This window comes from Hippocampus bargibanti, linkage group LG05, assembly GCF_051943395.1.
Source record: "Hippocampus bargibanti isolate YZ-2025 linkage group LG05, ASM5194339v1, whole genome shotgun sequence".
In the NCBI taxonomy this organism is placed as follows: Eukaryota; Metazoa; Chordata; class Actinopteri; order Syngnathiformes; family Syngnathidae; genus Hippocampus; species Hippocampus bargibanti.
The window spans coordinates 18,587,021-18,610,615 of NC_142738.1; the positions used below are offsets into that span (position 1 = coordinate 18,587,021).

At 42.0% G+C, this 23,595-nt stretch overlaps 1 protein-coding gene across 3 annotated transcripts in view; it reads right to left on the reverse strand.

Moving 5' to 3' along the window:
- Positions 1–19,202, reverse strand: part of tmtc2b (transmembrane O-mannosyltransferase targeting cadherins 2b) — a 94,454-nt gene extending 75,252 nt beyond the window's left edge. For all 3 annotated transcript variants that reach the window (XM_088997108.1, XM_088997111.1, XM_088997110.1), the window contains exon 1: positions 18,752–19,202. In XM_088997108.1, coding sequence (XP_088853234.1) covers positions 18,752–18,834 — 83 coding nt within the window. In that variant the 5' untranslated portion in view covers positions 18,835–19,202. The remainder of the gene's footprint in view (positions 1–18,751) is intronic.
- Positions 19,203–23,595: the final 4,393 nt, after the last annotated feature.

The window sequence follows — 23,595 nt, forward strand, 5'->3', positions numbered from 1 at the left end:
CGCCAGGAAATCACTTCATCAAACACAATGTGTTTTCAACTTTTTAATAGTGAATTGCCCTCCCACTAGTTTTAATGGTCATAAATGGGGAAAACAGATATTTCCTAATATTTCTTCTGTCTCCAAATTACTCAGTGATTTTGTAATGTCACCTCATTCACTCATTGGCTGATGGCACCGAGTATGCAGTATTTGGAACATCTATGGGAATTTCTTGTATGAGGATTCTTTAAAGCAGAGGTCTCCAACCCCCGGGCCGCGGACCGGTACCGGTCCGTGGGTCATTTGGTACCGGGCCGCGCAGAAAGAATAAATAATTTACATAATTTCCATTGTATTTATTATCTGATTCCGAACTATGTTTTATTTAGAAAAATGAAAAGTCACCGCTTGCAGCGCATTTCCGTGACGAGGAATGGGTCGCAAAGCTCGTTTACTTGAGCAAAATATTCAACCTACTCAATGAACTCTATCTGTCACTTCAGGGGAAAATCACAACTGTCTTCATGTTGGCTGATAAAGTAGCTGCATTTAAAGCCAAGCTGGATTTGTGGGGACGGCGCGTGAATAGCAGTGTGTTTGACATGTTGCAAATATTGGCGGGGTTTTTGGAAGAGGCTGAGCCCGAGCCTTCATTCCCCCTGCTGATGCACGAGCACCTGTCTTTGCTTTTAAAAGAGTTTGAGCGCTACCTCCTAGCCACAAAGATCCACGAACTACCAAGGAATGGATCTGCAGCCCACTTGTCAACAAACCAGGTGAATCCAGCCTGCCTGTGCAAGAGGAAGAACAACTGCTGGAGTTCGCGAATGATGGGGGACTTAAAAGTATGTTTGAGACAACAACTCTGCCGGTGTTCTGGATTAAAGTGATGGCAGAATACATCGAGATCGCCACAACAGCACTGAAAACCCTGTTGCCATTTCCGACATCTTATTTGTGTGAAGCGGGGTTTTCTGCAGTGACAGCAACCAAAACAAAACTACGGAGTAGACTGGACATAAGCAAGACACTTCGGGTGTCATTGGCTCCCATTATCCCTAGATGGGACCGTCTCGTTGCAGAGAAACAAGCTCAGGGGTCCCACTGATTCAGTTGTTGCGAGTTTTATATTTTTCATGCTGTTTTATGAAAAATTGCCTTGTTACAGGTTCGGAGAGATCGCAGCAGAGAAATTACCACAAACAACGACTGTATATATATATATATATATATATATATATATATATATATATATATATATATATATATATATATATATATATATATATATATATATATATATGTATTTATTGATAAAACACACAGCAATTTACAGCATTTCCCGATCATGAGTAATTACGCTAGACACAAACTGTCACCTCTATGCCCCCACGTAAAGACTCCAACATCACGGTGAAGATCCAGAATAGTATACCTTACCGTTGACAGAGGGCGGAGAGCCGGCAAAAACACCCCGGTAGAGTAATCTGGAATGGAAAACCCAAAGCTGGACACTCGTGCACAGTTCACAGCAGACTCTAACCCAGGGGTCGGGAACCTATGGCTCACGAGCCATATATGGCTCTTTTGATGATTGCATATGGCTCGCCGATAAAACTAAATACATATTGTCGTTTTTTTCGCCGTTCATTTCCCGTTGGGGCTGCAGTTGGCGGAAAGCTCAATTTTGATTGGAAGACACTGAGCTAGAATGGCCGAAAGCGCCATTTTGATTGGATGATAGTGGCCGTCATGTTGAAACAGGTAAACGCCCCGTTAAATGAGCCCAACTCGTGCACTTCAGCGTGAATGCACCGGAGCATTAGAGGAGAGAAAATGTTCTGATTCTAATTTGCAATGAAACAATACCATCGATGAAACAGTCGAATGTCAGTGACATTTTAACAAGCCCCATGTTAACGTTAGCATCAACATACTTCTGCGAGAAGTAGATTGCAGATAGCATGTGTGGAAGCTTATGAGCCGTGTGCAGGCGAGCTAGCAGTAACTTCGCCTCTGGATCGGCAAATTGAATTTCATTCCGATCGTTTGCCTGGATTTTTACCAATCACGAGGAACGGAAAACCATTCATGTTAACGATGAGTACTATCACAAAGTTATTTTAAATAATACATTCTGATATTTTGTTGAAAAGTGGCCGCGCGTGCGCGCGTGTGTGCGCGCGCGCACGCGAGCGTTTGTATGTGCGCGCGCGTGTGTGTGGCTCTCACTGAAAAACATTTCTAAATATTTTACTTTTATGGCTCTCTTAGTCAAAAAGGTTCCCGACCCCTGCTCTAACCGATATTGAGGAAAACCCCATTTTATAGACCCACTCTTGCTAAGACAGGTGGCGAGCCTGTCCACGCAGCAGATGAGTCATTCCTTCTCCTTTCCCTCAGCCCCGGACTAACGAGCAATTTTTTGGCAGGCACACAAAGGCGTGTGAAAACATGCAGTTTCCAAAACCAAAACAAATTGGGTCAGTGTGATCGATTGTGCCAGTGTAATCGAACAAACCGTACCCAGGTGTTTCGACTCAGAAAAACAAAAAGGCGAATACAAAACAGTCAATGTGAGAAGCAAAAAAGCGAATACAAAACAATCAGTGTACCCAGGTGTTTCGACTCAGACACAAAACAATCACTGTGAGAAGCAAAAAAGCGAATACAAAACAATCAATGTGAAAAGCAAAAAGTGAAACTATATATATATATATATATATATATATATATATATATGAGTCAGCTCAGGACACCAATAACCATTTTTTCTTCCTTCACATGCGCTTTGTACTTGTTTTTGTGGTGTATCCTATTTTGAAGGCACGTTTAAACATTACCATGGTGACCATAGAGCGTTAAGGGGCAGACACGATGTTACATACGTTGTTGTTGGCGCGATGTTACCAGGACTCTGCTAATAAAGTTGTATAAAAATACACAATGGATTCACGTTTATTATTATATTTAATCCGCCGGTACGTGAAAACATTAAACCGGTCCGTGCCGCAAAAAAGGTTGGGGACCACTGCTTTAAAGGACCACAGCGTAACTCGATATCAAATCTGCAACACTTAAGGCAGGGGTCGGGAACCTATATGGCTCTTTTGATGATTGCATATGGCTCGCCGATAAAACTATATACATATTCTCGTTTTTTTCGCCGTTGATTTCCCGTTGGGGCTGCAGTTGGCGGAAAGCGCAATTTTGATTGGATGACACTGGCCGTCAGTCGAAACAGGTAAACGCCCCTTTAAATGAGCCCCACGAGTGCACTTCAGCTTGAATTCACCGAAGGATTCATTCGCCTTTGAGGAGAGAAAATGTTCGGATTCGAATTTGTAATGAAACAACACCATCGATGAAACAGTCGAATGTCAGTGACATTTTAACAAGCCCCGTGTTAACGTTACCATCAACATACTGCTGCGAGAAGTAGATTGCAGATAGCAAGTGTGGAAGCTTATGAGCCGTGCGCAGGCAAGCTAGCAGTAACTCCGCCTCCGGACCGGCAAGTTGATTTTCATTCCGATCGTTTGCCTGGATTTTTACTCATCACGAGGAACGGAAAAACATTCATGTTAACGGTGAGTACTATCACAAAGTTAGTTTAAATAATCCATTCTGATATTTTGTTGAAAAGTGACCGCGCGTGTTTGTGTGTGTTTGTGTGTGTGTGCGCGCACGCGCCCGTGTGTGTGTGTGTGTGTGTGTGTGTGCGCGCCCGCGTGTGTGTGTGCGTGTGTGTGTGGGCGCGCGCCTGTGTGTGTGTGTGTGTGCGCGCCCGTGTGTGTGTGCGCGCGCGCCCGTGTGTGTGTGTGCGCGCGCCCGTGTGTGTGTGCGCGCGCGCGCGCCCGTGTGTGTGTGTGTGCGCGCCTGTGCCCGTGTGTGTGTGCGCGCGCGCCCGTGTGTGTGTGCGCGCGCGCGTGGCTCTCGCTGAACAACATTTCTAAATATTTTACTTTTATGGCTCTCTTAGTCAAAAAGGTTCCCGACCCCTGACTTAAGGTGTCGCTTTTTTTCCTTCTAACAACTGAGGTGGGTTGCAATGGGAGGAAAACTTGTGAAAAACACAATAATTACTATATAAATTCAAAATAGTTAACACAAAATATGTCTTTTTTCAAATACATGTATATATACGTATTTCAAATGTAACAAATATTGTACCAAAAAAATAACAAAAACTTCTTTCTTTATGATGAAATCGATGAAAAGGTTTCTTCAGCCGTCATCTGTACTTGTTTGAAGGTATCGGACGTTTCGCTTCTTATCCAAGAAACTTCGTCAGCAAAACTGCATATTCTGTATGTTCAAGTTAAGTTAAAAACATTGGAAATGGGCGGCCCGGTAGTCGAGTGGTTAGCACACCGGCTTCACAGTGCAGAGGTCGCCGGTTCGCGTCCCGGTTCGGCCTCCCTGTGTGGAGTTTGCATGTTCTCCCCGGACCCACGTGGGTTTTCTCCGGGTCCTCCGGTTTCCTCCCACACTCCAAAAACATGCATGGCAGGCAGATTGACCACTCCAAATTGTCCCTAGGTGTGAGTGTGAGAGTGACTGTTGTATGTCTTGGTGTGCCCTGCGATTGGCTGGCAACCTATTCAGGGTGTCCCCCGCCTCGTGCCCGAAGACAGCTGAGATAGGCTCCAGCAACCCCCGCGACCCTAATGAGGAATAAGCGGTACGGAAAATGAGATGAGACATTGGAAATGTACTGGAGGGCGTCCCGGTAGTTGAGTGGTTTGCACACCGACTTCACAGTGCAGAGGTACCGGGTTCAATTCTGCTCCGGCCTCCCTGTGTGTAGTTTGCATGTTCTCCCCGGGCCTGCGTGGGCTTTTGTCCGGGTGGTTCCGGTTTTCTTCGACATTCCAGAAATATGCATGACAGGTTGATTGAACACTCCTAGCTATGAGTATGAGCGTGAATGGTTGTTTGTGTCTGTGTGCCTTGCGATTGGCTCCACCGCCAACTGCCTGAAGGCAGCTGTGATAGGCTCCAGCACCCCCCGCGACCTTCGTGAGGCTAAAGGGGTTCCGAAAATGAATGAATGAAAACACTGTACTAAACTTGGGCAGTGACACTTTGGCATACCACCAGTGACACCCGTACAGCATTTTGAAAATCCACATTTTGAACTGTTCACCATCATTCTTGGCTTTGCTTCTCGGGATTAAAGGAAAGAAAACCAACAAAAATGGGCTTTCTGCCACATTTGACGGTGTGCTTATTCATTTTTATGATGTGTTCAGTGTGTTATAACTTCACATCTTTCCTGTCCTTCACAATTTAAAAACATCTCCACAGTAAAGTATTGCTTTTCTATGGATTTTACGACTTGAAATGTGTGTGGTTGATCTACCTCCAAATTTTGGCTGTGAGAATCTAAGTTAGAAGGAACCCCTACCAAACATTGCACAGCATGGTGGTATTCGGTCCATGTAGAGATGAATGAAATCCCTCACTATGATTCAATGTCAGAGTCCCCATCCAGAGAGGCTACCACGTTCCGTGGCCACTCCATTAGTCTACAGCAGTTGTATTATTCATGTTGAAGTGACAAATTATTTAGGGTTGCCCCAAGCATATCCTCATATTTGCCATCGCTACTGGGCGCATGGTCCATATTTTTGTCAACTTTCATTTAATATTTCAGTCAGCACATCAAAATGGATTATGTTTTCAGATATTGTTGGTAAAATCCAGTAAGAATGAAGCACAATCCTGTGATGTCTTGAATCTATTATGTATTGTATTGTATTGTAAGTGTACTTGAGAGCTTTGAAAGGCGCTTAAAATGTAATGTATTCTTATTCTTATTCTTATTATTGTATGTATAGTATTTATATTGTATTGTCTTGTATTATTGTGAGTCCTCCATAATCAAGAACCTTTGAATTTGTGTCACATTTTATCCTCCTTGTCAGGTAATCAAAAGGAATGACCACACAGACTTAAAAAATGATATGTAAAAATGACACTGCCAATTATATTTTTTATAATACTCCAGGGATAATGGAGTGACGGGTCTGGTTGATTGAACAAAGAGACCAGGTGGTTTGGTTTGACATATGCTAATAGGTATGTGATGGAGTATTGATTCCAAATACTATTGGTGAAGATGTTGATTAATCACACAAATCAAATTCCTGAACTAACTGGGGTTGAATTTATTTCAAATTGTTCTTTTCAAATTGGCTTTGTGTTTATATCATTCACCCATGATGGGTATTATACATAGTGTGTGCACTGTGCAATTACGCATGTGCATCTCTCCGCTAGAAAAGAAAAAACCTATTTGATGTGTATGTTGACATTTTGAAGAACGTAACATCCTCAAGTGGAATATTTTGATTTGGTTTGATTTAGTGGGATTACAATTCAATAGATTATAACACAATACAATACATATTGATTTATATAGCGCTTTCACAACATCTGAAGTAACATCTGGTGAAAGAGAGCAATGGCCATATTAGTGGAGCAAACCGATCGGACAAACATCCACTTTCCACCTTGTCATTTGTTACTCTGTAGCGCTGTCAAGCTCGCTCTCGTCTCAACATCTCTGATGTTCGTGTGCTGCTCAAATTGTAATTGAAATGATAGAAAAACAAGATATTTTCAGCATAGTAAAATAAAAATGTCAACGGTATACTGTAAATGTGCAAAACCGTTTAAAAAAAACTGTACATAGTGCAAGTATTAAGAAAGGCATATTGATATACGAAGCTGTATTGCATCAACCCATATTTACAAATATTGTAATACATTTCTCAGTCAGTTTTCCTATGGACCCTCCATTTAGAAATATATTTTGGGCATTCAAGATCCTCATTATTCTGTCAGAATTCTCATAGCTTCTCAGCCTTTAAGGGCTGGTAGAGGAAAAACAGTCATTTTCTCGTTACCCGTTCCTTGTCAAATCAAAATAAACTCGCACAAATTGTGTGCATCCATCTTGGTAGCGGAAAGGAAGCGCTCACTTGGAGGAATAGCTGGAGGGGAAACTGACATACGGAGGTCAGTGATGAAGAGAAACACCACGGCCGGAGACACTTTGGGTCAGCGCATAGCCAAAATAAACCAGTGAAAGTAGTCCTGTAAACCGTCAAGAATCCATCAATCTCCCTCCACTGTGACTTTATTCCCAATGACAGTGTGCAAGCAAGAGAGTGAGTGAGAAAGTTGGCTGCATTTGTGAAATACAATACAACTGGAGTGGATTTATTTACCATCTGGAACGCTTGCACACTCACCTGCTTCATGAGAACTTGCCAACTTATTCCCAAAATCGGTAGATTGCACAGCTGATAAGATAATAAAATCACCTGCTATGACATGAATTCTGACTTTTACATTAAAAGGGAAACAAATAGATTTTACCTCCTCAGTGCTCAGAAAAGCAAACATTCCAAGTATACCTGATACAAGTACTGTATTATTATTTTATAGCGAAACATCATGGAGTGAATATCCCTCTGAGGAGGGCTGTGGATTGGAGTGAACTTATGCACTACAAACAAAGTCATTTTATCCTAGTATCCCCAAGAGTGGTTTACGTCAGGCTGAAAGGTGTCACGCACATTTTGCGGCACAACATACGAAATTCACAGATTCCAATTATAGGAAACAGTTTAACATATAGACTGGGAAATGTCCCACTTCCTTGATTTTCACACATACGCGCACACACACACATACACAAGCGCACACACTCGTCAGGCTTCCATTTGATTTGTTGTTTAGTGTCCAACAAACACAAATATGTTTTGAACCATCCCCTTCTGCTCTAGGTGCAATCATGTGATGATTTTATGAAAACCAAAAAGGGATCAGGGGTGAAATGGAGCAGCAATCTATAGCCCAAATATTGTGAACGGAAAGGGCCGAGCGAGATCGCATCAAATATATGAGAGAACAAATTATGTAAACATGGTTCGTTTGGAAAAAATCCACAGAAACCATGATCGAGCTTTACAATTGATTATCATAACATATATCAAAGAGCAATACCCTCGATTCCTTACTTCTTCTTTACTCGCATTTGACGAAATTAACTCCAGCTTTGAAGACCAAGAGGTCTTTACTTTGTGCTTCTATTTCCAAAAGGGCATAAGGTGCGCCAAAAGCCTTGCACACAAGTACTTTCTAGATTTGCATGACCATGATTCCCTGTACAGAGAACATGCACAGAACACAAACTAATGTATACTGTACCTTTCAGAGAAGGTATTATGAGGCCAAATATAAGGTCATTACACAAAACATGGAGTATAAGGCGCACCTTGCCCATTTTAAATCTGTTTTCATATTTAGAGTATACCACATAATTAATCTCAAAGAATTGACTACAATAGAGGCTGCATTTGCATTATATATCCACAAGATGGAGCTACACTAATTGTGTTACAACACAATACAGACACTTCCCAGCTTACAAGCGAGATACATTCCGAACATGCACAGAACACAAACCAATGTATACTGTACCTTTCAGAGAAGGTATTATGAGGCCAAATATAAGGTCATTACACAAAACATGGAGTATAAGGCGCACCTTACCCATTTTAAATCTGTTTTCATATTTACAGTATACCACATAATTAATCTCAAAGAATTGACTACAATAGAGGCTGCATTTGCATTATATATCCACAAGATGGAGCTACACTACTTGTGTTACAACACAATACAGACACTTCCCAGCTTACAAACGAGATACATTCCGAGCGGTCGTACATAAGGTGAATTTGTAAGTTGCTACAGTGTAAAACACAGACGCTCTAACAGTCATCAAATAAATTCACACCTACTGTAGCACGACGACAAATATCCTTGGGTCTTCAGTAAGCCATTACTGAAGCTGCCGTTACTTTTTGGAATGAATCACGTCCCTCCCTGAGCGTCAACTGGGAAAAGGGATTTCCTCCCCACCCACATACTCTACACAGCCAATTGTAAGCGAGCTTGGCGGATCGGGGACTGAACTCATTGGTAGCACTTCAGCATAAGGGCGCTGATTGGTCAGCCATGGTGTCCGTTGCATAAACATGCAGCCTTTGAAACGTCCAATGTGTCTGTGTGCCTGCGTGTAGCACAGTAGCAGGCAAACGAGAGCAAGGTCGGCCGGAAAAAGGCAATACAAAATCTAATTCACAGCATCTCTGTCCAAACATTTTTCGACATACAGTACCCGCAAAAATGTTCGTATGTACCATTTTGTCGTAACTCAAATGTTCGTAAGCTGGGGAGCGTCTGTACAGCTTTATTTATATGTCGACTTTTCACAACCAGTGAAGCTGGAAAACACATTTTACAGAACTTTTAAAATATTGTCTATTAAATGAGAATTTCCATCTATGTATATATCTGTTTTATTATTATTATTATTAATATTATTATTTCTTTATTTTTTATTGTTACATTCTATTTGTGAAAGTATTTTATTTATTATAGTGCCTATGCTTGTCTGTGACTGTAAAGTGTCCTTGAGTGCTTTGAAAGGCGCTTAAAATGTAACGTATTAGTATTATTATTATTATTATTATTATTATTATTATTATTATTATTATAAGACGCATTGCATTAAAAGATACGCGGTCAACTTTTGAGAAAAGTGAATGCTTTTAGGCACACCCTACAGTGCCGAAATGACAATAACTCAGGGGACTTATTCAGATTTAAAAATCAGAATAAGGGCTGACTTTGACTCTGATATTCAAGTTGGTCGCCTCAGCGAATCAGTGTGCTTCATCTTCAGAGGTTTGATTCGCATGTTTGTTTTGGCGAAGCTTTTACGTCAGATTCCCTTCCTGACACGACCCTCTGTATTTATCTGGGCTGCTTTTTGCTAATGTAACTTTGAAAGAGTTATTGACTCCATGTAAACAGTCTTTGGCGACTGCATCCTCTTCACAGCCATCAACAAAATACCACACAAGCTAGATGAAGTAGCACACACACTCATTGGGTATGAAACATTGAATAATGTCAGCTTATTTAACATTGAATCTACTTCTCCTTCTGTCTTCCCAGTTAAAAAAATTCAAACCAGAGCACGTATCTCCTTCACAGCTTCACTAAATTGGTTCTGCCAGATTTAGTCCGCAGAGCCATTCAAACTGAGGGCACTGAGGTCTAGCTTCCATCCCACAGCCAATGTTTGATTTTCCTCATTCTTTGAGTGTAGGGGGAACAGTGAGACCACACAATCCTTTCCTCTTACAAGGGACAAATACATCACAGCTGAACTGTCAGACTTGTGTCATAACCTTAATGAAACGAGCCACTGCTCTCTGTTTGAGCGATCGCCCCCATGAGAAGGAAAGGATCTATGCTGCCAACTAGTCTTCCTTAGTTCATGAACATGGGCAATCTATAGCATCTTATTTAGATATGGGAGAGGCAAGTAAGTTTGAATATTTGACAGCTCAGGGATCACTGCTCACACGGTGTGCCCCACTCATCCACAGTTTTGTTAATCCTATTAATATGAAGAAGGCAGAGAGCCTGAGAGTGGCCACAGTTTAAGAGCCATCAACCCGGATTAGCGTTGGAAACACAAACCCACGTCTAGACCTCCTAAAATGCGTAGACCCAGTCAAACCACTGGAGGTGTGATGATGGCAGAATAACCTATAGTCAGTCAAGTCTCCCCAAGGAAATGCACTGAGCTGATGCAACAGATGTCTCACATTATTGGATATAAATCCCACTAATCTCATTTTGTTGGTCAAAGAGCACATTAGAGGCGTCATATTCACATACTGTATTCCTTGGCAGAGAGAAGGCTTTTCTCACATTTTTGAGTAGCCGCTTTGAATTGTCCGCTGTTACTATTCTGACCATGTGAAGGATTTACTTGTTGGATGATCCAGCGCAGCGTTGCATTTTATTCCCATTTAAGGCGATTATTATCACTGTGTCTTAGTCTCTCTGTGTGCAACACTTTACATGTGCGCTCTCAAAGCCACATGATGTATTAAGAGAGATAATCTGCTGTCTTTTAATGAAAACGCATGGCAAAGAGACTCAAGATGTAGGACTAGGTCTGACATGTTGCACCGTGCAGTCGAGTTAATCTTTTCCACTTGAATCCACCAAGAGGCAAGTTTAACCCAGGTCCATCTTAAGACCTGTTTCATTCTCACTGCACACCAGACAAGTGATTACAATGTGTCTGATTGATTCAGCTTGTTCTGGCTGGGCAAAAGCACAACGAGGGATTTGAAGACACTACTGGCTCGGTGGCCGCCAATGAGTACCTTTCAGTCACAGAGAAGTTGTGGGCCAACAATGGGGCACAACACAGATAATCAGGTGAAGTACATTAAGAATTCTTTCCAACCGGCCACAGACATTATCTTCAGGCAAAAGCAGATGGCGGTATGCCTTGATAACGAAGGCGAGCTCTTTGAGGTATCCTTAGAATGATATTCTGTGTTTCTGCATCATCTTTCTGAAGAGTCTAATTCCCATCTGGACGTGGAGCAAACCAACATCCTCTGGTGTCGAGACCATGATGCTTTGTCAAAAATGCTACAGTTATTACAAATACGGGATGTAACCAAGGTTTCGATGCGCAACTCTTACTGTTAACTTCCAAAATGTTTTTCGGATATGGCTCATGTGATTTGTACAGCAGCTGATAGATGCTTTAACTTAAAAAAAAAAACAAAAAAACAAAACAAGACTAAAAGCTTGATATATATATATATATATATATATATATATATATATATATATATATATATATATATATATATATATATATATATATATATATATTACAACAGTGATCTTAACTATATTTATAATACGCAATTTTCAAAAGCATCCATTCCCAACCAATTACTTTGGTCACTTTCAAATCGCAAACAACCAAATTAAATCACAAACATTGCAGTAAAACTGGTTAGTATTGTTAAGGAGAGTACTTGACAAAAGTCAGAAACCTGAATATGCTTCTGTGAATTTCATAGGACTGTGCGGGTGTCATGCACAACAATTTGTACAAATCAGACCTATTCTGACTTAGTGGAAAACACTACTACGTGACGGATTTCGTGAAAATACAGTGCAATCATAATCCCCTAATAATTTTGTGTAATTAGGGCTTAAATGTTACAAAATTATGTATATATTTTTTTAAGATAAAATTTTCATGCAGTGTCCATATGCCATATTTGTAAAGTGTAGTTATAGTGCCATTAGTTCATATAAACATAATCAGAAATGCTCATGCTATGCATAACAATATATATTTTTATTTTACAATTTTACGTTACAATTTTAGGTTAACGTTGCTCGCAAAAGCACATTTTTTTGCTGATTATTTCGAGGTGTTGCTGTTCCTAATCAATTATGTTCACCTATTTTTGTATGATGAATATAAAAAAGTCCAGACAAATATATACAGCATTTTCATCGCTACACGAGAACATCACCTTAAAAAAAGAGAGGGATAAAATGAAGTGGCTAAACTGGTATTTTGAAGGGAGGATAGAAGAGACCATTTTTTTTACCCTTGTGACAATTTTGGGGGGAAATGGAGCTTAGGAAAATGAGCTCCAATCTATTTGTGGTCAACATCTGAGTGAATCTTTCCAGGCTGGAGTACGGTAAGATGATCACGCCCACAACATCAACATATCTTAGAAAGATCTTTTTCAGTGAAATGATGAGACCACACGAGATTGCTCACCGTTGTAGTTATCAGGCAAAATGAAAGGAAATTTGTGAGGTCATTTGGAGAGAAAAATGGAAGAAAGCACTTGATTGAGTAGTCCGTTGATACAAAGATAAACACTTTAAGGCTTAAAGATAAACACTTTAAGGCTTAAAGGTAAACACTTTAAGGCAAAAATTAGTGCATCCAAAAGGCTGCCAAATGAAAAACAATGTAATGTAGTTTATTCAATACATTGTAAGAATGAAAATTGTAAAGAGCAGTACATTGGGGAAACTAAACAAATTCTCAAAAAAATACTTTATCAACATCGCAGGGATAATACTAGTGGGCCTCAATCGGCAGTACATATGCACCTAAAAGCTAGCAACCACTCATTTGACGACAATGAGGTTAACATTTTAGCGAAAGAACATAGACATAGATGGTTTGAAAGGGGAATAAAAGAAGCAATTTTCATAAAACAACTTCATTAAACCGGTTTGGTGGGGTGAGGTTCAATTTGGATTGTTCATACAATAGCCTGCTTAGGCAACATAGGATTAGTAATACTGATGAGGTGATACCGGTCGAAATGGTGCAATCAGGCCAGTCGTTAGTCAGCACAATAGGAACACTTAGTGGAGTGGCAGGGAGTATTCCTCTGCTCCCCCCTACCTGAGAGCAAGCACCTATCATAGCAGAGTCCGGCACCGCCATGTCTGGACAGTAGGGAGATATATATATATATATATATATATATATATATATATATATATATATATATATATATATATATATACTGTCCAGACATGGCGGTGAAAAGGTTTCTTCAGCCGTCATCTGTACTTCTTTGAAGGTGTCGGACGTTTCGCTTCTTATCCAAGAAACTTCGGCAGCAAACTAAAGTCTTACTGGTAGTTTTGGCCCTATATATATATATATATATATATATATATATATATATATATATATATATATATATATATATATATATATATATATATATATATATATATATATATATATATATATATATATATACTATCCAGACATGGCGGTGCCGGACTCTGCTATGATAGGTGCTATATATATATATATATATATATATATATATATATATATATATATATATATATATATATATATATATATATATATATATATATATATAGGGCCAAAACTACCAGTAAGACTTTAGTTTGTTGCCGAAGTTTCTTGAGAAGAAGCGAAACGTCCGACACCTTCAAAGAAGTACAGATGACGGCTGAAGAAACCTTTTCATCAATAGTGAACATTGGTCAAAGCTCAAAAATCAACATTGGCATGTATGGCAGTTGACAAAACCATCCACTCAATTCCTGTAGCTGAATATATTTTATAGAGGGAAAATAAGCACTGTACACTTTGTAATTGAATATCGATTTCAAATCACAAAGCAAATTAGAAAATTGATGGATGGATTAACTGCATGCGATCTGTGTGATGTTTAAGACATCTGCGAATTCTGATGTCTTTACACTGGCGAGAAAATAATGAAATAAAGCTACCACGGATCTTTTGCTTCCTCTTCATTCACTTCAAACACTTCTCTTTAAACTGAAGAATTCGGAGATAAAAAAAACTGACACACAGGGCCATCTGTAGACAGATGCTGGTTAATGAAGCCAGAGGCCTGAAGGCTTAGGGGGTATTCAGATGGATGCATCACAGACACGGAAGCGCCGGAGAGAGCAAGAGATAGAAAAGGAGAACGAGGATGAGAGATAGAGATGGAGAGAGAGAGAGAGAGAGAGAGAGAGAGAGAGAGAGAGAGAGAGAGAGAGAGAGAGAACACAACAGTAATTACAGGGAGGAGAGAGAGGAATCCAGACCGCGAAAAATGAGGAGATGCTCAGACTGCTGGGTTGCCGCCCTTGGGTACTCAACAGAACCACGACCATAACCAGCCCATCATTCAATATAGACTTACAGACCACTGCCATGACAGGAGGTGCCACGGAAGGGGTGCAGACAAATGTTTCGAGGACTGGTCTATTCTAAGATGCATTGTTAGGGAGGACTCGAACCCCACCACTCTAAACCCCTCCAAAAAAAACACACAAGAAAAAACGCTTCAAATGGACTGTGGTAGGTAAGTCAAGAGTTAATCGTGAGGGGAAAGAAATAGCATCTGTGGGTAAAATTCGTTTTATATCAATGATGGCTCGTACAAGTAATGACCGAAGTGGTCTTCGTCCAAAGCCGTCTGCATGTAATTTGTCCCCCAGGAGTAAGGCCCTGTCCTGAGTTGAAGTCCTGCTTCATTCTAGCTTCACTGATAAAACCAATACATGGCTATTGTGCCAAGCCCGCAACCTTCATAACATCCTCATGCAGTTAAACCTCACACCACATCACATGAAAAAAATGTGGAGGGTGCAGTTCAACACATCGATCATCAGTGCTTGACGTTGATCTACAAGCAAAGGAGACTCAGGGCCTTGGGTTTAAAATGCTAACCAACAGCTAACCTAAAATTGAAATATTCACCATAGTGAAGCTTTGGATCAAATTCCACGTGGTGTGCAAACACTACAGTGGTTCAATAAGTTGCAAAATTATCTTCAAGAAAAACAGCCTGTTAATTTGATATTGCACGGTGGTTGTTACAGTATATTGTGCAGCTCTATCACATGCATAGATGGTGGCTCACTCGTTGAAAGAAATGAATTCCAGAACGGTCACTGCCATCACATACCGCAGTGCGACGTGCCAACGCAAGGAGAAAACATTGGTTTGAATCAGAAGATTTAATGCACATACACAGTAACCTTTATATACGTACATAGATTATGTTTGGTGATCAATATGGATGTTGTTTTGCCATGCATACTAAACACCATGCAAGATTTTTTTGAAAAAGTGCATTCAACATAATTGACAATGTAAAGATTCTGCTTCATATTTATCAATGAATCATATTTAAATGACACCTTGAGCATACTGAGTCGTAATCTTCATCTGCAAACAGTTGAATGCTGTCATTGTTGTCGAGGAAATATATTGCAGTACTGAGAAGGAGTTCCCCAAAGATTCTCCTCGAGTGATAAAGTGCTGCACCTTTCGATAAAGTAAATTTCCTCTTCCCCATGATAAGCAAAGCCAAGGGATTCCACTGAAACTATTTTACATTCAAACCATTGAGATAAAATAAAACACAGCAGGCTATTACCCGTTCGGTATCTTTGCAAACAGTGCCGTATATGGACATGCCTGCCCCCTACCAGAGTCTTTGGGGCGCTCAACCGCAGTATGAATGGCGTGAAACAATGTGCAAAGGGGTTATAGTGTCAATCACATCTTATTTTTGACACATCTCCTGTATCTTTTCAGATGAGGGATCATCAAACTTTACTGAAACCGAGAGCTACTTCTTCAGTATTGATTAAATGCGCTGGGTAACCAGTTTGAGACACACTTCTGATATCAGCTCATTTGCTCAGATTACTTTTATTCATGTTAGTGATAATCAATGATTCAAAAATTACTTTCTGCAACATTATGGGATGTAAACGAAGTTTGTAGCTCAATGTATAGTGCCACTTAGCAGTTTTTTTTGACGACAATACTAGTGCAGCGTGTTCTACCGGAAACAAATTCCTTGTGTGTTCTACATATTTGGCAATAAAGATGATTCTGATTCTGATGTCTGACAGACATCCCAATTATTAATGCGATACCTGTGTGACTTTGGTCTAAATTATACGTCCTTCTAAACACTGCCATTTCGGTAATAAATCCAAAAAGTTCATTTTGCATTCCAGTGCTACACGAAATGTCATGTACTGACTGCTACAATGAGTATTTTACTATAAATGTAGTCACCAGATACAGTACACACAACCTAAACTACGAGCATAATTTGTGTTAACCCAGCACACTGATTTCCTAGCGAGAGGCAATGTAAGCAATGCCTGGTCCTTCGCTTAGCATTATTGTATCGAAATATCCATATGTGATTGTTTTGAGCACAGATGTACAAATTGTGATATCCTAATTCTCCACACTTGTATCCCTTTTTATGGCATGCAATTCTAGCGAGTCTGTGGGCATGCAGTTGAATATGTCATCATTCCCATCAGGAGCATTCTGCATGTCAACATCAGGCTTCTACTCACACTCACACACCGTTACCAAGTTACATCATTGTGTGTGTCTGGGATAGTTTTTCTTTTGACAAATTAGATAGCTCTGGCTCAGCCGCCTCTCTTTGCTGCTCTTTCACCACCAGCGGAGCCTGAGGGGACAGGAGACTACTGCTAATTACGAGCCTGAGCGCAACATGTGCTGTTTCAAACGGATAGTGCTGGATGACAGATAGCAAAGAAAAACCCGTCAAACATAAGAACGCATCAAATAAAATATAAAAAAAATATTGGCAGAGATTGTAGGGTTTGTGTCAGACGCTCCGTAGTGGTTTGAATCGCAGCTCACGTAGCAAGAAATAACATCTCTCCGCAGACTAATCAGGTCTTGGCATGCTAAAACTTTGAAGGCTGTTGGATCTCTCCAGTAGTCACCTTTAGCCTCTCAGCGACCACTCTTTGACAGCTTTATAGACATTCAACATATGTCTTGTACAGGAGAGCAGGATCCGCCTAAGAAGTCCAGAATGCAAGGAAAGCAAACACACTACAGGGGAAGAAAAACTCCACAAGCAGAACAACTTGCCTTGGGAATTGTTTTTCTTCTTGTAGGAAGTGCTCGATATAAAGAGCAGTTAACAGAATTGTAAAGGAAACACGAGATGTGGATGGTGTTAATGTATTGTTTGTTTGACTGAGCAATATTTTATGGCTTTATTGGAAGTCAATTACCGGTAGTGATAGAAAAAAATGTCATACATACACAGAGCAGTTGATATGAACATTTCAGAACTACAGTTACTTCAGAAATTGATCTTATTTTATTAGAATAAAATTTTTACGTAAAAAAATGTACATCAAAACAGAATACCTGTATACTATTAAAAAATTAAGAAAGAAAAAAAAGATTGAACTAAATCAGGAAGCGGAATGTTGCAGGACCAAACAAACATTCTGAAAGTACTTTGAGCAGATTTTAGGTTTTTGAGAGCATGTGTTTTTGGATCAGAATCTATCAGCAGGGCACATTTTGATTTGCAAAAGTGCTCCAAATCTGTCAGACAGCGAGGGCATCTCCTCCTCAGATCACCCAACAGATTCTCAAATGGATTTATGTTTTGACACGGCTGGGCCAATACTTAAATCACATTTTCAACAGTTTTATTTTTCCAGTGTCAGCTTTTTCCTTTATTTTATTTCATTTTTGGATTGAACATCCAGTCATTTTGTACCTTGAGCTTGAAACAGCGAGCATAACAACTACAAGGCCTGTATAAGTTGTAAGTCTAAAAATATATTCTTATCAGTTGTTTACCTTGGCCTCTATTTTTTGCAACTTCAGAAAAAAAATAACAGACTATTTTCACTTTTTTCTCCAATAAGAATTCTTATATAGTTAATTGTTTTGTGAGCTATTTAAAAGCAGAATTGCAAAGCAAATATAAACTAAGTAGAGAAGCCACTGACCTACATCACACTGTGCATGAGGAATAAATATGCCTGAGGGTGACAACCACTCAGCCATCAAATATCAAATGCTACCCCCTTCAAATTAAATATAAATTTCCAGTGAAGAGCTACAAAACTGCCTACTTTAAGTTCATGGGTGTGGGATCCTAATGCTTAAAAGTTCCACCAGGCAGCACATTTTGGAAACTAAGGGATGTGTTCAGTGGTGTGATTCCTTCTCCAGAGATCAATTACTTCCTTGCAAAGGAAATCTTGGCCTAAATCTGCTCTCTGGTGAATCGAATACAGAATACAAAAGCATCATGCATGCTGCATTCCTATCGTTTTATTGTCAGTTATGGGAAATATAAATAACTTAAGCAGGTTCAAGACACTTTGAGCAAAAGGCATACTTTTAGGTTGGCAAAATAAAATGCACCGTGTACTAAAATACGTAGTCAATTGCCTCTTAGTGAAGATGCAGTGTTGTGTGTTTAGCGTGGGGCATGTGCACAGGTACCTGTCATCGTAGCAGAAATCTGCTCCCAGTGTGTTAACATACAGGACCAGAGCCACGGCGCTGGACAGCAATTCTGCAAACATCTCTTCTCGTCTGGCACACAAGTGACGTAGGTCCAACACGATAACTTCAAGGAAGTATCAAAGATTGCAAAATCCCAAAATACGTTTTCTCTCGCTGTCGCCGTCTTTGTCAGGATGTCTATGTGTAAGCCATTGCGATTGCCCCCATCCTCGCCTCAAGTGCACGAAGTAGACGCTTCGCGGGTCGCGGCGTGTTTAACCCATGTTGGCTGATAGGCGGGGAGCTCTTCATCCAGCTGGAAGTTCACCAAGAAGAGGCGAGGAAAATCAGACACCAGCAACGTTTGCACAACGTGTGGCGACGCAAAAATGTCACACGCCTTCTCGTCCACAAGCCGGTAGCCGCAGTGAAGCTGCGCGACCGTGGCTCAACAGCCGCTGACCACAATCAAGTTAGCGTTAATGGCAGGAAGCATCTTCTGCTTGGCCTTTCAAAATAAAGGTCTAGAGTTAGGACCTGCCCACCACGAACGGTATAACACTATCTCGTGGTGTAAAACAGTTTGCAAAACCATTAAAGGACAACCGACGTTTTATAGCATCTAAAATACCCAAAATACGCAGTATGAGATTTTAGTCAAATGCAAAACGCCAATAAAAACGACTTAAAGTGTGCAAAATGTGCAAAAAATTGAGCTGCAAATTGGGCATTTTCAGAAAGTCCTGCCCCCAGTTCGTGACGTCACGCTAAGACGTCTTGCATTGCTGAAAAATCAAAACAATGGCTTCAGATGCGGAGAATATGCTTTGTTGTTACACATCCAGTTATGAATATGATTAAAATAGTTCTGAAGAGGAAAGCAAACAAGTTTGCAATCGATTTTTTTCCGTGTCATTTTGAGGCAAACGGGCGGGGGGGAATGTCGCACCCAAAAATGGCGACCAGCTCCCGTGAGGAATGAATCAGCCCGTTTCACCAGGCTGATAAATTCCTTCCATGGAGCTTGGACGCCCTCTTCTGGCAGCTTTTGGGTGCAACATCAAGGTTTTCAGACAAACAGTACAGCAAAATACATTGACGTGATGAAGTACTGCTACAATGTGTCTTTTTGTCGGTCAGGGGTGGGGTCCTTTCATGACGTAACGTGAGGACTCGTCACCAACTCAAAAACAAGACTTCCTGAATATTCAGCGCGAGTCTTAAAACGTAAAATATAGCTATATGCGGTGGAATCTTTGTAAAATACGCTCAGTAGAAGTCATTTGAAGCCATTTTACAAATTATGGACACAACTTGTCCGGAGACGTCGGTTGTCCTTTAAATAATAGTTCTGTTGCCGGCCATTCGTATTGGCAGTGATTGCAAATAATAATTGGATTGTGGCAGGCACTAGGACCAGGCATCTCACCCAGCAGGTGCACAGTAGGGGGCAGGTTTATGTTGCATATATGCAGTGACATGCAGGCAGGGGAGGCAGGTGAGGCTGTGCCTCACCTGTGATCATGGATATATCAAATGACAAAATAAATTAAACAGTTATATTTATTCAGTGATTTGTACTTTAACGTTCTTCTACATTTAACTTCACCATTTTTGGATTTGTTTTCAAAATTGCTGAATTTTCACATTTACCGTTCAAATACTAAGTAGAGACGAGCGGTGAGGCACCAGCCGGCTGAGCCTCACCATGGATTGCGCAATCACTATGCTAACTGTGCTGGCTTGCTCTGCAGTGATACTGCATTGCTGTCCCTCTGCATATCACCATTAAAGTGTTCAAACACTTTTAGTATATGAACTACATTATAAACACTGTACTACAGTGTGTATTTTATTTTATTCTTATCAAAACTGTGTGCCTAAGTGAGGCACACAGTTCTCCTGCCTCATGACAGGGGGCGGTGGTGATTCCAGAGATTCTTCTTGCGACTCCTCGGCTGCAGAATAATAGAATTAGTGACAGCAAGCTACAGTAAACAGTTAGCAGGTTAAGTCCAACCATCCAGTCATTTTTTTCGTGTTGCTTGGCCTTATTTTCAGAATGGTGGATTACATATCTAAATTGAAAGAATTTTCTAAACTGGACTTTCAATCAAAGCAGGAGATGATAATTAAAGGAAGACCCACACCGGACTGTATAGCTCACAAACGGTGAGGGATGAATGTAAATCTCCTGGACAGCTTCTCAGATTTTTGGCCAAGAAGGATCTCATTGAAACTATGGTGAATAAGCTACTCTGTGGAGTTCATATGTTTGTAAATCTGACTGTGATAACGTCAGTGCCTCACCAGCCATGAACCTCACCGCACGTCACTGCATATATGTCACTGCTTTTCCTGTTTGAGTTAGATCCACTCGTTAGCCGTTGGAATAAACACATCTCTTCGTCATATCTTGTGTGCTCCTTCCTCAACAGCTTCACTGGTGACCCTGACGTTTAAAATGTTTCTGTCAACCGACGAAGAGGCATCTTCCTCGGTCACGTCATCACGACCAACGCTCCAACTCGCAGATGCCGCCTCAGTCACGGGAATGCCCGAGTTCTGGCACAGCGATCCGACTTCGTGGTTCCAGCATGTGGTAGCACTTTCTCACCTACGAGGCATCACGGCGGATGAGCCGAAATATTACCTGGTTGTGGTGTATTTCAACGAGCAGACTACTCGTCGTATGCTGCCGCTCTTACGCGCGCCTCTACAAAGCGAGAAATACGCGGCACTCAAACACCTGCTGATCAGAAGGTTCACGTCATTAGCCTCTGAGAGAGTAGACAGGCTTCTTTCCCTCCCCGGACTCAGCAGTGGATCTCATGGACAATACGTTGTCGTTCTTAAGTTCGGATGAGACCGGATTCCTTTTCCCCCATATATTCCTCTGTCAGCTACCAGCCTCAGCGTGCGCCGTGCTAGCTAAATCGACGTGCTTATCAAGGTTTGGCTGAAGAACCGGATCCAGTGCTTATGGCGACACGGCGGTTCGCCCTGCAAAGCGTGACGGCCGAACCCCTCGGTGAAGAGGCATGGAGATTCGGTCCGACCGTCGTGGCAGGAGTGGTATCGGAGAAGTGGCGCGGGAAGACCACCTGCTTCTTCTATCAGCGGTTTGGTGCCAAGGCTCGACACTGCGTACCCCCTTGCCGCCACGAGGCTCCGGGAAACTCCCAACCCCGGCAACCAGTAGCAGCCGTGGCCGCCGGCAACGAAAGCGAGCTGCTTTTCATTACGGACTCCTCTTCAGGAAGATGTTTTCTTGTGGACAGCGGACCACAATTAAGCCTGCTGACGCCCACCGCCGCGTACAAGACGGCAGGTGGATGCGGGCCTCCCCTGTGCGCAGAAAACGGTTTGCCCATCGCCAACTTTGGCTCCAGGTCGGTGACCGCCTTTTCCAATTCCGACACGAAACACAGGGTAGAGCACTTCATCCCCACAGTCGGCCCACCAGTTTTTGCCCGCGCTCGTCGCGGCAAAATTGGCAATGGCGAAAGCGGAGTTGACGACGATGGAGCGTTTGGGATCAGCTGCATGCGTGGCATGTCAGCGCGCCAAAGTCCACAGGCACACCCGGCAACTTTTCCAATTCCGGCCAGGAGATTTGATCACGTTCATGTGGATCTGGTCGGGCCCCTCCCTCCTTCGCAGGGTTGCACTCATCACCTCACTATGGTTGATCGGACCACTGGGTGGCCGGAAGCAGTTCCCCTGTCCTCCACGACCTCGGCAGATATCGCCCGCACATTTCTGTCGTCCTGGGTCGCATGTTTCGGCACGCCATTCGATATTACTTCGGACAGAGGCCCCCAGTTTGTGTCCAAGCTCTGGTCGGCCATGGCACATTCCTTGGCTGTGCAGGTACACCGCACAATGGCCTACCACCCGCAGGATGTGCGAACGTTTCCATTGGTCACTTAAAGCCGCGCTACGGGCCGCGCTATCGGACGGTAACTGGGTCGACCGGCTTCCGTGGGTCCTGCTCGGGTTACATTTGGCCCCGAAAGAAAACCTTAACGCCGCTACGGCAGAGTTAGTGCTCGGCCAGCCGCTACGCGTCCCTGGTGAATTTCTGCCTGAAGCTTCGGGTGCACCTTCTTTCCCCTTTTTGCCAGAAGAGCCCCTGACTCCAGCACCATTTCACCACTGTGTCCCCAAAGTAATTGTTCCGTCTGCTCTTAGGTCAGCCCGGTTTGTCTTTGTGCGTTACGATGCCCAGCCGCCGTACGATGGCCCGTTTAGAGTGCTCGAACACAGTGAAAAGAGTTTTGTGCTCGATATGGGTGGGTGAAGGGAGGGCATTTCAGTAGACAGGCTCAAACCGGCTGAATTAGTTGCAGGCGAGGATGTTTCGCCGGCCCAGGTTCCACGTCGCGGACGCCCTCCGAAACCTCCAGCCTCACCGCGGCATGCCAGGGTTGAGTGTCGTTCCCCCACTCAGGTCTCACCCGGGTCACCTGCCCGAATAACTTCACCTGCACCACAGAACGGAGGACTGCGTAGTCGTTGTGGCAGGCGGGTCAAGCCCCCAGCAAAGGTTTCACCTTGACTTTCCTTCTGGTTGTTCTGGGGGGGCTGAATGGCGGGCACTAGGACCAAGAATCTCACCCAGCAGGTGCACAAGAGAGGGCAGGTTTATGTTGCATATATGTCACTGCTTTTCCTGTTCGAGTTAGATCCACTTGTTAGCCGTTGGAATAAACACATGTCTTCGTCATATCTTGTATGCTCCTTCCTCAACGGCTACAGGATCAGCATTATTTATCAGTTAAACTCAAATGTGGACAAATTTGACATAATAATAATAATAATACATTTAATTTACAAGC